Here is a 15,289-nt window from a genome sequence, read left to right as displayed (position 1 = left end):
AGCAGAAAAAAAACTAAATTAAGTTAATCAAACTAAATCTAACTAAAGAAAAATCAGTTTAATTCAATATTTACTCTTTTTTGAGATTTTGCTAACCCGTAGTCAAGGATTTTCAGCAAATCGAATTATTTTTCCACCTTCAAATGTTTGACTTGTACTGGTCTTACCATCGGCACTGTTGCACGTCTATTACAACTTCACATCTTACACAAGCCGAAAAGGGAATGGCCATGTCCAAGTCCACCCCCTATTTATATTAAAGCCCAACTAGAAAACTTTAATTTCATATGAAACACAATAATAATAATAATAATAATAAATTATTAGACCCGTAGATCTTATCACTATTACTAATTATAATATTTTCTATATTTTCCTGATAAAATATATAATTTTTTCGTTTATTTTTTAAATATTTTATTTACTTATATGAAATAATTATCTATGCATAGATCTTATATTATCCTTTTAGAAGCTTTTATTATAAATATATTTTTTATTTTATAATAATAATACGAAATAATATTTTTTAAAGTCTTTAATTCACTCTATAAATTGATGTATTTTAATTAGAATAAAGTGGTTATTTTTTTATTTTAAGTAAAAATATTTTATAAACTATTTCACTTTTAATACTGACTATTTTAAATACATTTATGATTTTTTAGAAGAGTTAAAAAAATAAGAATTTTGAAAACAATAATATAACAATAAAAAAAAAGTAAAATAAAAGGTTTCATATAATAAAATATAAGATTAAACTATTGTTGATTGTTGACTTGACTTTATTATGGCTAAACTAAGCTTTAAATTTTAAATTTGGTTTTAATAAAATAAGGTGTGGTAATATCTCAATTCCTTAGAGGACATCTAGAAGATAGAACAACGGATTAAAGATTTTTATTTATCTTTTTTAACTAATCACATTTTAATTGGGATTTGAATTACAATATAGAAAACAATTTTTGTAGTGGAAAAAATAAAATAAATAAATTAAATAATTTGACATAAGATAAAAAGAAAAAAAAAAGGAATATAGTATTTTATAATGAATTAGAAGAGTGTGGGACAATAATTCCTACACTTCGATCTTTGTGAAACATGAAAGAGTGACCTAAAAATGAAAACGTTGTTACCAAATCTAAAGACATCAATCAAAGTTTACTCCTGCTTTTAAGGATTCCAATCGTACGGTACGATGAGCTTTACCTCCAATTAACATAACACAGAGCTTACAATAAAAACACTTCACAGTCTAAACAATTTAAATAAAATTACAATTATATATGTTATATAAAGTTTATTATGGAATTACTTTTTATAAAAACTAAAATATAATAGTTAAAATAATAATACTATATAATTTTAAAATTAATAAACATAATAATCAAAAAATGAAATTTAAATTTAAATAATTATTGATATACTATTTTTAAGAATGACAAATCGTTTTGTTAGTTAGAATTATTATATAATTAAAAGACTTTATATATAAATTTAAACTGGATTAAGCTTTTTCTTTAACTCTTATGTTGGATTTTACCTCACATTATATATAAAAAAAAAAAATTAAAACTGCAAAGTTAAAATTCGAAAAAAGATAAAATAAACTGCGATGTAGACAATAAAAAAGACAAAAAGTGTGGAGCCAATAATATAATAAAATAAGTGCATTAGAGAATTTTCCAAAGGCGGATCCAATCAATAGCCATCCATGTCTGACCATCACAAGCACATTTTACCAGGCAGGCCCACACATCGCATTCCTATTACAACATCGGATGACGATTTTTATTCATATATTGCTGACGGTTCGGTTACCTGAATTAATTTTAATTTTTTTAATTGTTTATATTAATTAATCATTAAATCATCAATTATTTATTTATTTATTTAATTTAATTTGTAAAATTATTCTTTTTGACATTCTTTACTATTATTATTATAATATATTTCTACTTCTTACAGTGATTATATAGTATATTAAACACTTTTAAGTTGTGTATATAAATATAAGTATTTCAATTATTTTTTAATTCAGTTAATTATTAGATTCTTAAAATTAAAATCAAATTTCCTAGACTTGATTATTAATTAGATTTTCTTGAATTGATTTGATTGGTGTCTGTTCGGTTGTAGCTTAATTATTTCATGCATGATGTCGTTGGATGGCGGCATCTCATGTCCTCCGTTGATGGCCACCGGATTCAACTTAAAGATCGAGATGAATTAAATAAATAAAAAATACAGACCTAAACATAATAAATTAATCATTAAATGAGCACATGGTGATGGTAGTTGAAGTTGAACCGACAGCCAAATTATAATTTTCCTAATTAAAATTGTTTTTTTTTTCATTATTATATGTAAATCAGCTGCTTATGCTATTGCTAATTTTTAATAGTGGTCGGTTCTGTTTAAATTAACCGATTTATATTTTGTATCAATTGAATTAAATTAAATTAAATAAGATAATGAAATATAATAATCAAATTAAATATAAAATTGATTCTATAATAAATAAAATATATTTTAATAAATAATTATAGAAACCAATTATTTCAGCTAAATCAAACTTTTTAATATAAAATCGAATCACATCTATAGAATTTTAGTTTTAAACAATCTAAATTGAATGAACTGATTTAAAAAAAATATAAACTGAATAGAACCAAATAGAATTAGATTGATTTAGTTTTTGAAATTTTACTCTTATATATATATACGAGTAAAAAATTTACTGTAAATTATCTATATAATAATATTTATATATATAATTTAAAAAATGTAAATTATCTCTTTTTTATTTTATTGTAATATTGTCTTATTTTTTCAATTTCACTAGTATATTATAATAAAATATTTATATATTTTATCTCTGATTTTATTATTTCACTGATAAAATTAAGTTTTAAGTCCAAAAAAAATTTTAGTATTCAAATTTTCATTAAATTACAATCTATTATAATCATAAATTTTATTTAGTTAAAAATGTATAATTATATAGAGATTTTATTATATATTACTTCTCTTTGACCTTTCTTTTTTAAGAAAAAAATTGAAGGAATTTTTGTTTTTTTTTTCTTAATTAAGGAAAGGGCGCGCACATGGAATGAAACCTTTATGTTCTTTCTGTAATTTAATTTATTTTATTTTTAATCCCTTTCAATAAATTATATATCATATGGTCTTCTAATATTCTTTTCTAGGCCAACAAGTTTGTCAGAGAGTTGGGGAATTAGTATAACAACAATCATAAATTAATTTAATTTAAACAAATAAGTTTTCATTCCAAAATATTATTAGAATTAAAATGATCAGTCATCTAAGAAAAATTCAAATGTGGAAAATGTTATACAGTATTTAAGACCTTTTAAATTTATTGATTATTTCTGTAGTTTTAATCAAAAGATAAGCCAATACAAAATTTCATTTAAATTTAATATTTTAATTTGTTTGCATATTAATTTTGTTAATTCATTAAGTAATTTTAAAAGTTAGTAATAAATTTATGTTTCAAAGTATATATCATTATTTCATTAACAAGAATTAATTTAGAAATATAACTAAACATTATGTTTTATGACTAATAATTATTATTTAGTTAAAATAATTGTTAATTTTATTTTCATAACCTAATATAAAAATATAATAAATGTTTTTTGAAAGATTTAAATTGAATTTATGAAGCTAATTTAAAAAAAAGTTAATAAATATTTTTAGGACTTAGCTTATATATATAAATATATATTTTAGAATAATTTTATGTTTAAGTAAATATTATTTTATTAGTAACAACCATTAAATAATTAAGTACAATCTCATTATATAAAATTAAGAATAAAATTAAAACAAGTTAAAAAGAATAATCATATAGCCTCTTTATCTTATATATCACACCCATTTCAAGAAGTATTACTGATGTAAAACTAACATAAATATTCCATTTCAGCGCCAAAGCATCTAAAGTCAATCATAAAAGAGAAAATAAAAAAGTATATAACAATTTAAATTTGCTTAAAGAAGTCCAAGATAGATAAAGTTTTAATTTTTTTTTTGTTCAACAGCTAAATTTTCAATTCAAAACCCCCAATCCATCTAGAATTGCAGATTATTCATTATGTGGTACAGAAATATCCAAATTGAATTGAGACCCACATACACACAAAAGAAAAAAACACTTTTGACCAGAAAATATTATATAACAAATGGATATTACACTTTCATAATCAAGTAATCACTTGTACAATTAAAAGCTTAGGCTTCGTTGTTAACTAAAAACTAAAATTTCATGGCATTTTTTTATAATATGTCTATTTGTTTGTTTCATGATCATCTGGTTTGTTTGACCTTGTAGACTTTTCGTCTGTCTTTCTTTTCCAAAATGGAAACTCTACAAATTCCCTTTCTTTTGTTTTTGGCTTTCAATATCTTTATGTAAGTTGTAAATAGTAAGCTAACAAGGATCACATTTACATCACTCAATCAAAAGACACTTTTAAAACTTTCCCAAGAAAACCGTTTTAACTTTGTGCATATATGTAACTAAAGGTTTATACTTGAGTGGTTGATTTTTGATGTGGGTATTGCTGCTTAATCAAGAATGCCAGGAGGAGACAGAAGAAGAAGAAAAGGGAGAGTTAGTTTCACTGTTGAAGAAGCTGTTGAGTTCTTGAATCATCTTTATGCAGAGAAGCCTGTTTTGCCTTTTTTAATTCCTTTATTTTTTATTTTTTGGTGTGTCGAGAGATGGGTTTTCTCTCTCTCCAATTGGGTTCCTCTTGTTCTTGCTGTTTGGGCTACTGTTCAGGTAAGTCTTATGCTTTTAAGTAAATTTCTTTATTGTTTCTGAAAGTAGTCTATAATGTTGACACTTGACATTACTACTGCAAAATTGTTATTTTCGCGTTCCTTCTATCTTTTTAAATAATAAATTGTTGGACATGAACATTTTGGATACCATGAGAAAAATTTTAAAGTTGAAAGACAGTTTTTGTGTTGTTGGAAGCTGACATGTTCTTTACCTTTTTCCTTTCCTCAGATTTGTCGCAAATAGATTTCTCCACTATGATTCTTTTGTTCTCCCTGTTATTGTTCTTATTTTCTATTAACATATGTGATGTTTGATGTCCATAATTTCTCTTTTTAGTTTTATTATGGTGCTTAATTGTTATTTAGGTTTAGTTGTAAGGTGAAAATTTAAGTAATCAAGATGTGGTGAATTATAAGAAATTAAGTTCAACTCTTGGCATATGACTTGTTCTTAGCTGATTTTCTTATACTTCTCTTTATAGCTGTCTATTCCAATGTTAGTGAAGTTGTTGTCTTTGTCTAGTGGTAAAGATGAGGCAATTCTAGGAGTGAGGTTAGAGTTCCAGTCCCGCCAAATGTAAATTCCTTATCCCCAATGCTTAATAAATCCTTTCCATTTCTCAAATGAAAAAAAGGGGTCAGTATTCAAACAGCATAAAATTTGCAGAAATGCATCCAGCGAGTGACTCCTTTTTTAAAGATATTTCATGTCATATAACTTGAATGGCTTGGTATTTCCTAGTCTGTTACCTGTGTTCTGTTTGAAGGCAATAGCTACTTTTCTGGAGATTTTAGAGGATCTTGCAGTTTTCTTTTTCATGATTTAAGCTGTTAGGTTATCTGTTTTAAATATGATCAATAAAATTATCCCACTTTTGTGTTCATGTATAACTAATAACTGCTTCCTGGCCAATTTGTCTTACTTTTTCACTACAACCTCAATATGAGAAGTGGTTTCAGCATGTAATAATTGCATGAAAATTTAGATGAATTTCAGGTTGCTGTTCAAGGGTTTATTGCTGCTTTATTATCTGCTTTGTGTCTTATGAATAGTAAGGTCTCAGTTAGGATTTAATAGTGCTCTTATCAAATATTGCTACTTTTATCCTTTTACTTTATAGTATTACATCCATCAACGTCAAATACTTGTGGAAGACCTGAATAGAAAATGGAAGCGGGTTGTATTGAGCACCTCGGTACCTATTCTTTCTTTCCCTATCTTTTACCTGGTGCTCCAATGAAAGTCGTATTTGGTTTATTATTTTAATTATTGACCTTATTATACAGCCAATAACACCAGTGGAACACTGCGAGTGGCTGAACAAGCTGTTATTGGAAGTTTGGCTCAACTACATACACCCAAAACTTTCAACAAGGTTCTCATCCATGGTTGAGGTTAGAATTCTTTGGATCTATAATTGCATCACAGGAAAACTGAGAATTGAAATCTTCTTCCATCTTCTGTTCAATGTCTACTTGATTGTCAATTGTCTGAACAATTTGGTGAAACATATGGTTAAATTGATTGTTTTCACCTGAATTATTTAATAGTTTTCTCTTATATGGTTTTAAAGGTTATTAGCTTGCTAGCATATTTCGAATCTTAAAGGGAATAGGCTTGTAGTTATAAGGGAACAAATCTAATACAAAATTAGATCACATTACAGTTTCTGATAGCAGACATCATATATTTCTTTCCTTTTTATTAAAACGCTTATCCTTGTGTTTATGTCTAAGCCCCTCCAGAATTTTGTTGCCTGTTTTTGGCAAGTATTTTTGAATTTCTTTTCTTCTTTATTTGAAAAGTGCTCTTATCAATTGCTATACTTTTTTTCCTCGAATAAATCATGAATTACTCTACGGATAGAGGAATACATAGAGTTGCTTTGCTGAAGCATCCCAAGTTTATTTGATTATTTCATTGGTGATCTTAGCTTTCTTACACCTCAAGAAAATTGTCTGCAAAAGTGGAAATGCTATAAATTGATTCAATGCTATCTTTCCTTTTCATAGCTGCTTGGTAGGGGACCAAGAACTCTCCTTTTCTGTGGTTATTTTATTTTATGTTGTTATTTGCGAATTGATCTGAGAAACATATAATCTTGGTATAACCTTGCCAATGAGGGATGGACACATTGCATTTCTCCTTCTTTATTACTCTTTTCATATTGGCTATTCCTATGATATGTTTATTTGTGGAGGTGACTAAATTGAAGTACAATTGTAGTTGAATGATCGAAATGAAACAAATTGAAATTTTATGATCAATACGAAACTAAATCAAAATGACCATTTATATCATTATCCCATAGAATTTATCATTTTGATTGATATGAATAGACATATGCTTGCATACACAACAACACTTTCACTTGCTCACACACGGAAAGACAAATTTGTGGTTTAGTTGTTTCTACTTGTAGGATCAAACTAATAGCTAAACCTTGTTCTTTGCAGAAACGTTTAAAGCAGCGTAAGTCAAAACTTATAGTAAGTGTCTTACTTCTGTTTTTTTTTTTTTTTTTTCATAATCGTGTATTGAACATTATGAATATATCGTTCATTGATTTAAATGTTAACATCAATCTATGTGTTGCTAAATAATTACTACTCTTGCAGGAGAGAGTTGAATTACAGGAGTTTTCGCTAGGTTCATTCCCTCCTTGCTTTGGTCTTCAAGGCACTCATTGGTCAACTTCGGGTGATCAGGTTTGTTATTTAACTTTTTTTTTTAATTTTAAATATTTGTAATTTACCATCATTCGGCTTAGCTAAATGAGCTTTTTATCTGTTCTCATCCATCACTACACCTTGGAAGGAATATTCATACAATTAAAAGGATGCTTAGTTTTGTGACATTACAGTTTAAAACCAGCCAATGAATTTTACTGCTGGTTCTGTTTAATATATGCACTTCCTACATGGTAAAACACTTTACCTCATTTTCTACCATTTTATAGAAACTTATGCAAATAATGCGTGAAGATGATTTATACCAATTGCTTAAGAGACTGTGTTCATCTTATGTGTAACTTTTTCCCCTTTGACATTTTCACAAAGCATTCCTTGTGCATTGCTACAGCGGTTTATGCGTATCGGTTTTGATTGGGATACCAGTGACATAAGCATTATGCTGCTGGCTAAGCTGGCCAAGCCTATGGGAACTGCTCGGATTGTTATTAACAGCCTCCACATAAAGGGCGATGTATGTGAAACAATTCTCTTCCTCCCCTTTTAATTAATTTAGTTATATTATTTGATGGATTGCCATGCATTTGATTTAGTACTTTGATTATGAAGTTCTCTTGCAGAAACGGACACTGCATGGTGAATATATTAGAATTATGTTTATTTGTATCTCCTAGTTCTTAGATGCAAAAGTTGCTGTGAAGATCTGTTATTTTCCTTTATACTTATACTATTTATATATACATTGGGACCGTCGTATATTACCTCCTTTATAAATTAGAACATATTTGACATGGGAATCAACTCCAAGTGAAAGTTTATGCATTTATAGTTTTGTGATTGAGCTGTACGATTTAGTGTATTCTAGCCATGCAATGACTAACATTTATCAGCTAAATGTATAAAAGATTATATTTGCCTTCTTCAATAGCTATGTCCATGGTTCTTGCCATGGTAACAGGTAGTATATTCCTCATCTTTCTTTCCTCCTTCTCCTTGCCTCTCTCTCCTCTTTGCCTCCAATGCTTCTCTGATATGTCCTTTAATTCCTCAAGTTTCATTTGTTCCATTTCCTTTTGCTTTTCTTGTTCATAAAATATTCTGCCGAGCTTCAGTAACTCACCATCAGTGTGGAATGGACTGTTAGCAACATTCTTTTTATATTATTTTTCAACGTAGAATTACTCCAAGGGCGTCCTGTATATCACCTTGTCACGGCCTTCCACTTTTTATGTCAAGAACATATATTATGCTAGTTGTTACAGGATGTGTATTTTGCAAATGTGCACTTATGGTGTCTATGAAGGGCTGACTTGAACTACAAATGAGAATTACCGACATTCTCTCCCTTTTGTTGCCTAGCACACATAGCATTATGACTCATGAATAAAATCCTAAAGAATTATTTGCTTCTTCTTCTCATGTCTTAGCTGAAAATTTATCAAAAGAACTTCTCATTCATTCTTTTGATTGTTAATTGTTGAGCTTGATTTCCTCAGAGTTAGCATCTTCATTGTAGTTATCCAATAGATTGACTTCTTTTCAATAAAACAAGCCACTTCTTTTCAGTTTTCGTGGGGTTGTCAGACAGGGATTCTAATTTCTAAATGCTGCTTTGTGATGAGAGAAACTGTCAATTTTGCATTGCCCTTAAATTATTGTTGATTACATTTGCAGATTCTGAACTTTAAATGTTTGAAATTTTTTGACTCTGGCAGTTTTCTGCATTTCTTAGTTACTGTTCGAGTTATCCATCTTTTTTTCTTTCCTGCAGCTTCTTTTGATGCCTGTTGTGGATGGAAGAGCAATCTTGTACTCATTTATATCAGCTCCAGAAGTAAGAATAGGAGTGGCCTTTGGAAGTGGCGGAAGCCAATCCCTACCTGCTACAGAGCTGCCTGGGGTTTCTTCTTGGCTGGTTTGTTTTTTAACTGATCATATTCTTGCACAGATAGGAATTCCATTTAGATTGAGTGTCGTTTTATTAGTTTTTGTTGAACTCCTGCCCCTGTTCAGGTCTCCCCAAAATTTACGAAGCGATTATGTTTGACAGAAGGCGTGAGATGACACCACCTCTGACCTTGAGTAAATCTATTCCTAGGAAAGATACTAGTGGATCTGCAATAATTCCCAAGTAATATGCGTAAAACTGAATACGATTAATATGACTCTTAGAACATGGAAAAAAGTCTTATATGACTCTTAGAACTCGAGGGCTCATAAAATAAATGAAAATCTTTGAATTAAACATTAGAAGATGACAAAGACCATTTTCAGTGACCTTTTTAATGTCTCAAAAATTAAGAGACTCCTTTGACTAATGTAGTCTGGGGACACAGGACAGTATATAAACTGCCTGCAGTGTGTAAACTGATAAACTCATGCACAATACAAAATAAACCCTCAAATTCTAGTATTTAACCAAGCCTGGATAATGTCTAGGCTGTCTGAACAGGTGCTTGGAGTCTTGGACCCACGAACTGGTCTACTGATAGGCCATTGTTTGATTATTTCCTCTTTGCTATCAACTTGTTACATGCTCGGTGCTTCATCAAATATTGCTTATACTCATTTTATGGAATTTCTCCTGCCCTATGGTTGTAATGCCTTTGGAAAAGGATATTTCTCACCATGTATCCTCAAGGCTATTTATTATACAATGGTGTCTTTAATTTCTTTGATCTCTTCCTAAAATCCAGGTCAAAATTCTCACTGACACCTTAGTTAAGACAATGGTTGAACCTCGCCGCCGTTGTTACTCTTTACCAGCAGTGGATTTAAGGAAAAAGGCTGTTGGCGGAGTTATTCACGTGACAGTCATTTCTGCTAGAAAACTTTGTACGAGTCCCTTTAGAGGAAGCCCTTCAAGAAAGCAACAGAATTGTTCTGTAAATTGTAGTTCAGAAGAGCATTTTGACGATAAAGATCTGCAAACTTTTGTGGAGGTTGAGCTTGAACAGTTAACAAGGAGAACCAATGTCAGACCAGGCTCAAGTCCAAGATGGGATTCAACATTTAATATGGTTTTACATGAAGAAACTGGAATTCTTCGTTTTCATCTTTATAACTGTACCCCCAACAATGTGAAGTTTGACTATTTAGCAAGTTGCGAGATTAAGGTATGAATGAAGTTTATCCTTTTCTGTCTTATATTAAAGAGGTCCTCTCTACTTTCTAGGTCATGCAAATGAGTTGTTATGGCATGTTTTATGCATTATCCTAACCATGGGGCAGGATATGTATTATTTCTGGTGTTTTATACGCATTTAACATGTTGCTCAATATCAATTGTATTTGTCATGATGCATTCTGCTTTTGATACATAGACCTTCTTTCCCTGCCTTTCATAGTTCCGTTGAGGTTAAACATCAAATGCAACTGAAGTCTAATTTATGGGTTCCTTCAGTTAAGTCATCCAATAAGAATCCTATGATATATCATAAATGGCTTACATAAGCAAATACATATATTTTACACTATCAATTAAGCAAATTTCTCTTTCATGAAAAATTCACGATTAAAATTTATAATTAAACCAATAACTATATTGATAATGCAACTATATGAAAGCAACTACTGTCGCATTAAATTTTGTTTGTCTAAGCATCCTTGTTTTAATTTCAGAAAGGATTTTCTGCATATCAGTTAACTTAACCGTGTTCACAGCATGGATTAATATAATTATTTTTTGGCTTGCTGGCAGCTAAAGTATGTTGCAGATGATTCAACAATGTTTTGGGCAGTAGGGCACAACTCAGGGGTAATTGCTGAGCTTGCTGAGATTTGTGGAAAAGAAGTGGAGATGGCTGTTCCATTTGAGGGTGTTAATTCAGGGGAGGTACAACTTGCATATGGCTACTTAGTTATTACTAGAACTGTTTCTGATGGTTTTTTCTTTTCTTTTTCAATATAAAATCCTTATGTTTTAATTTATCACCCAAAATGACTCCAGCTTGTTTTCCCTTCTAATTAAATTTTCTTGTTATGTACTGAGATTTATTTCTTTCCGACCATCAAGAAATATTGGAGCCTGGATTAGCATTAGCACATAATTTAGCGATGCTTCAGTTATTTATTTATCATTCTTCTTTCTAACTACCAATTTTAAATTTAGATAAATGAATGGTAATTTCTCTCTAGTCTCTTAATTATTACATGCTGTTATTACTATATTTGCAAGACTTTCATACTCCCATAAATTCTTTTGGCCAACAGTCAATCTCAATGCCAAATAATAAGTAACACTCTGTCTTTGTCAATCATTTTCCAGTATGAAGTTGATGCTAAGTAACTGATTTAAAATTTTATGACTAAAAGATGAAATGACAGCATGGCATTTCTATTATTTATTTGCATCTTGCAGTTGATAGTCAAGCTTGTGTTGAAAGAATGGCAATTCTCCGATGGCTCACATAGCTTCAACAAGTTCCCTGTTAGCTCTCGAAAGTCAATGACTGGATTATCAAATCTTGTTTCTAGAACAGGAAGAAAAATTAATGTGGTTGTTGTGGAGGGAAAGGATCTTAGCGCAAAAGAAAAATCTGGAAAATGTGATCCATATGTTAAACTGCAGTATGGAAAGGTAGGTTTCTCTGTCACCATTTGATGATGTTTACATATTAAATCATGGTCAAAAAATTGTTACATCCATGAAGCTACCCAAGTACATGCGGAGATTTTTGAATAACTGTGACTGCGTCTTGCACCTTCCTTCAGGCTATTCAGAGAACAAGGACTGCAACTGCTTCTAATGCCATCTGGAATCAGAAGTTTGAATTTGATGAGATTGAAGGTGGGGAGTGCCTTATGATTAAATGTTATAGCGAAGAAATGTTTGGAGATGACGGCATGGGTAGTGCACGAGTAAGTTTGGAAGGACTGGTGGAGGGTTCAATAAGGGACGTGTGGGTTCCCCTTGAAAAAGTGAGCTCTGGAGAATTGAGGCTTCAAATTGAAGCAGTGAGAGTTGATGATTATGAAGGCTCAAAGGTATGCATTTGTTAGCTTCAAACTAGTTACATCTTGGTCATTTCCTATAGATTGCCAATGTTATGAGTATATTGGTAGCTTACAACTCCTTTAGGTCAGCAGTTCTACTCTAATTATTTTGTTTCTTCCTTGGATACTCTTAGGGTTCTATTGCAGGTTCAAAGAATGGATGGATTGAACTTGTTCTAATTGAAGCAAAGGACCTTATTGCTGCTGATCTTAGAGGGACAAGCGATCCATATGTCAGGGTGCAATATGGAAACTTGAAGAAGAGAACAAAGGTTTAGAACACCCAATTAATGAGCAATAACGATATTACTAGCTAGAATTTTCAGATGCTTTGCTTTTCATTTACTTCAAGAAGGCGTTTTTTACACAACAACGTTTTACCTGTCTACATTTTTATATTGAATCTTGCATTTCAATTATTTACCTAATATTCCATGGCTTTCCTTTCAGGTTATGTATAAAACTCTGAATCCTCAGTGGAATCAGACCTTAGAGTTCCCTGATGATGGCAGCCCCTTGATGTTACATGTGAAAGACCACAATGCTTTGCTGCCGACATCAAGCATAGGTGACTGTGTTGTAGAATATCAGGGATTGCCACCAAACCAGATGTCTGACAAGTGGATACCACTGCAAGGAGTGAAGAGGGGAGAGATCCATGTTAAAGTTACTAGGAAAATTCCAGAAATTCAGAAGCGACCTAGTTTGGATTCTGAAGCATCTTTAACTAAATCACACCAGTTTTCTAGTCAGGTGACAATGGAAGATTTACTTTTATTTATTTGTTTATTATCTTACTTTCATTTGAGGCCATGGATTTCTTTAAGCTTTTTGTTAAAATTACTATATTTGTGATTTAAGATGGCTATATGGTATATCTGAAGCATTTAAAACCTCATTTTTTCTCCAAAATTTTAGTGTGACTTTGTACTCATGTAATATAAAAAGTTAATTTCTGAGTCTTGTTCTTAGATCACAATTTGTTGGTCTGTAACATCATTCACATTCTGCAACATGTTTTAATCAAGTTGAAACAGTACATCTAATGACTAGCTATGCGAACTTGATCAGATGAAACAGATGATGATCAAATTTCATTCATTGATCGAGGACGGCGATCTCGAAGGACTATCAACTGCTTTGAGTGAGATGGAAGGCATAGAGGAGATGCAAGAAGAATACATGGTACAACTTGAGATGGAGCAAACACTTCTACTAGAGAAAATAAAGGAGCTTGGTCAGGAAATTTTTAGCTCATCAACTTCCTTTAGCAGAATGTCTTCTGGGCTGTGAAATGAGTGGCCATTTTAACCTCATTTCTTCTTCTTCATCATCTTATTATTATTGCTATTGTTATTATCATCCTCATTGCACAATTTCCTGTACAAAGAATTAATTCCACTTAAAATAGGTTACACAAATCTCCTACTACAAAGTCCTTACTTTGGCCACCTTCATGCTGTTATTGGACTCCTGTTTATTTATCTAATCGACAAAGAGAAAGAGAGGAAGGGTGATACAGGAAGCAATTGATCTCTGATCTGAAGTCTATTATAATACTCATTTACATTTTGCAAATTAAGCAATTAGTGAATTAGAGCATCCATTGCATTTGCGAAAGCTCTCTTCAACTTTAAAATGGATTTGATAATGTTCCAAATAATACTTTATCAATTATTCTTTTGTTTTCTCTTGGCTTAAGGTTAAAAAAAGAAAAAACCTTCAACTATTTGGGGATGTTCATTCTAAAATGGTCCAATGTCATTTTTACATTTTTTTTTTAAGGTACAAATCAATTCAAAAGTTAACGGGTCAAAATTTACCATGGTGAAATTAATGATTGGCTCGGTCCATAAAAATTTTAGGTTTACTCATAATGATCAAATTATATCATGCCTTATTTTCATTTTTCTAGATATTCTCAATATAATTTTTAAATATTTAATTTTTTATTATTTAAATCATATATCTCGGTCACTTGCAGTGATTTATTATTCAATGAATAACTAAAAAATATCCATAAATCCAATTACATTTCAAAAGTTAACGAATTAAAATTTCCATTTAGGATGTATGGTCCTTCATCCTATGGGCCAATTTAACCGCCTGAATAAATAACTAAATTAATTAAAAATAAAATAAATTAAAAATAATTATCCTTTCCCTTTGAAAAAGATCAACTGCATTAACCCGCGCCATTGCTAAATTCACTGTATGCTGCTGTTTTTTTAATTTATTTTTCTTCTTCTTCTTCTTCTTCTTTCATTATTAAAATATGATTCAATCAAGCAAAACATCCAACACTCAACAATCATTCTTCTTCGATCAAGCAAAACAGTGACAAGAAAATCAAGAAAATGTAGAAACCCAACATCTCAACAGAAATCAAGCACGACTCATCAAACTTCACCATTTCGAACTTGAACTCTAACTCATTGAAACAAGCCACCAACACCACCATTTTATCTAGTGCTTGATCTATTAATTTTGTGAGAACAAGATAAGGTGGGCAACAATAGCAACGGTGGAGATTTATTTTTGGTTATTGATGCGGTGATGATGGCGACGACAACAACAACAGTGGTGATGGCAAAAACAGAAACAATAGTGGCGATGGCGACAACAGCAACAGTGGTGGCAATGGCGAGAGTGGCGATGACGAGACTGTGGTAATGCGTTTTTATTATTTTTAATTTTTTAAAAAAATTTCTAATTTTATTATTAATATGTTATGCATTTTAAAGATTTATTTATTAATATTTAATTATTTAAATTTAGATATGATATAAAT

The 15,289-nt window shown here is 30.3% G+C and overlaps 1 protein-coding gene across 1 annotated transcript; it reads left to right on the top strand.

The window, feature by feature from the left end:
• The first annotated feature begins 4,276 nt into the window (after positions 1–4,276).
• LOC8271826 (extended synaptotagmin-1) lies at positions 4,277–14,036 on the top strand. Its single transcript, XM_002532109.4, has 14 exons — positions 4,277–4,810; positions 5,934–6,008; positions 6,100–6,207; positions 7,270–7,302; positions 7,432–7,521; positions 7,895–8,017; positions 9,275–9,418; positions 10,200–10,619; positions 11,204–11,338; positions 11,864–12,082; positions 12,217–12,489; positions 12,633–12,770; positions 12,949–13,251; positions 13,570–14,036. Exons 1-14 carry the CDS (start codon positions 4,604–4,606, stop codon positions 13,789–13,791), a joined length of 2,490 nt encoding a protein of 829 aa, XP_002532155.1. The 5' UTR covers positions 4,277–4,603; the 3' UTR covers positions 13,792–14,036.
• The last annotated feature ends 1,253 nt before the right edge of the window (positions 14,037–15,289 follow it).

The sequence above is a fragment of the Ricinus communis genome, chromosome 1 (genome assembly GCF_019578655.1).
Source record: "Ricinus communis isolate WT05 ecotype wild-type chromosome 1, ASM1957865v1, whole genome shotgun sequence".
Classification (NCBI taxonomy): Eukaryota; Viridiplantae; Streptophyta; class Magnoliopsida; order Malpighiales; family Euphorbiaceae; genus Ricinus; species Ricinus communis.
The sequence above is the reverse complement of the archived record's forward strand: the minus strand, read 5'-3'. Positions and strand labels throughout refer to the sequence as shown.

Bases quoted from the DNA above. Each gene is read 5' to 3' on its own strand.
- LOC8271826 (XM_002532109.4), top strand. From the start codon at position 4,604: ATGCCAGGAGGAGACAGAAGAAGAAGAAAAGGGAGAGTTAGTTTCACT. The intron at 9,419-10,199 runs GTTTGTTTTTTA...CCTAAAATCCAG, and splicing joins CTGGGGTTTCTTCTTGGCTG to GTCAAAATTCTCACTGACAC. The intron at 13,252-13,569 runs GTGACAATGGAA...GAACTTGATCAG, and splicing joins CACACCAGTTTTCTAGTCAG to ATGAAACAGATGATGATCAA.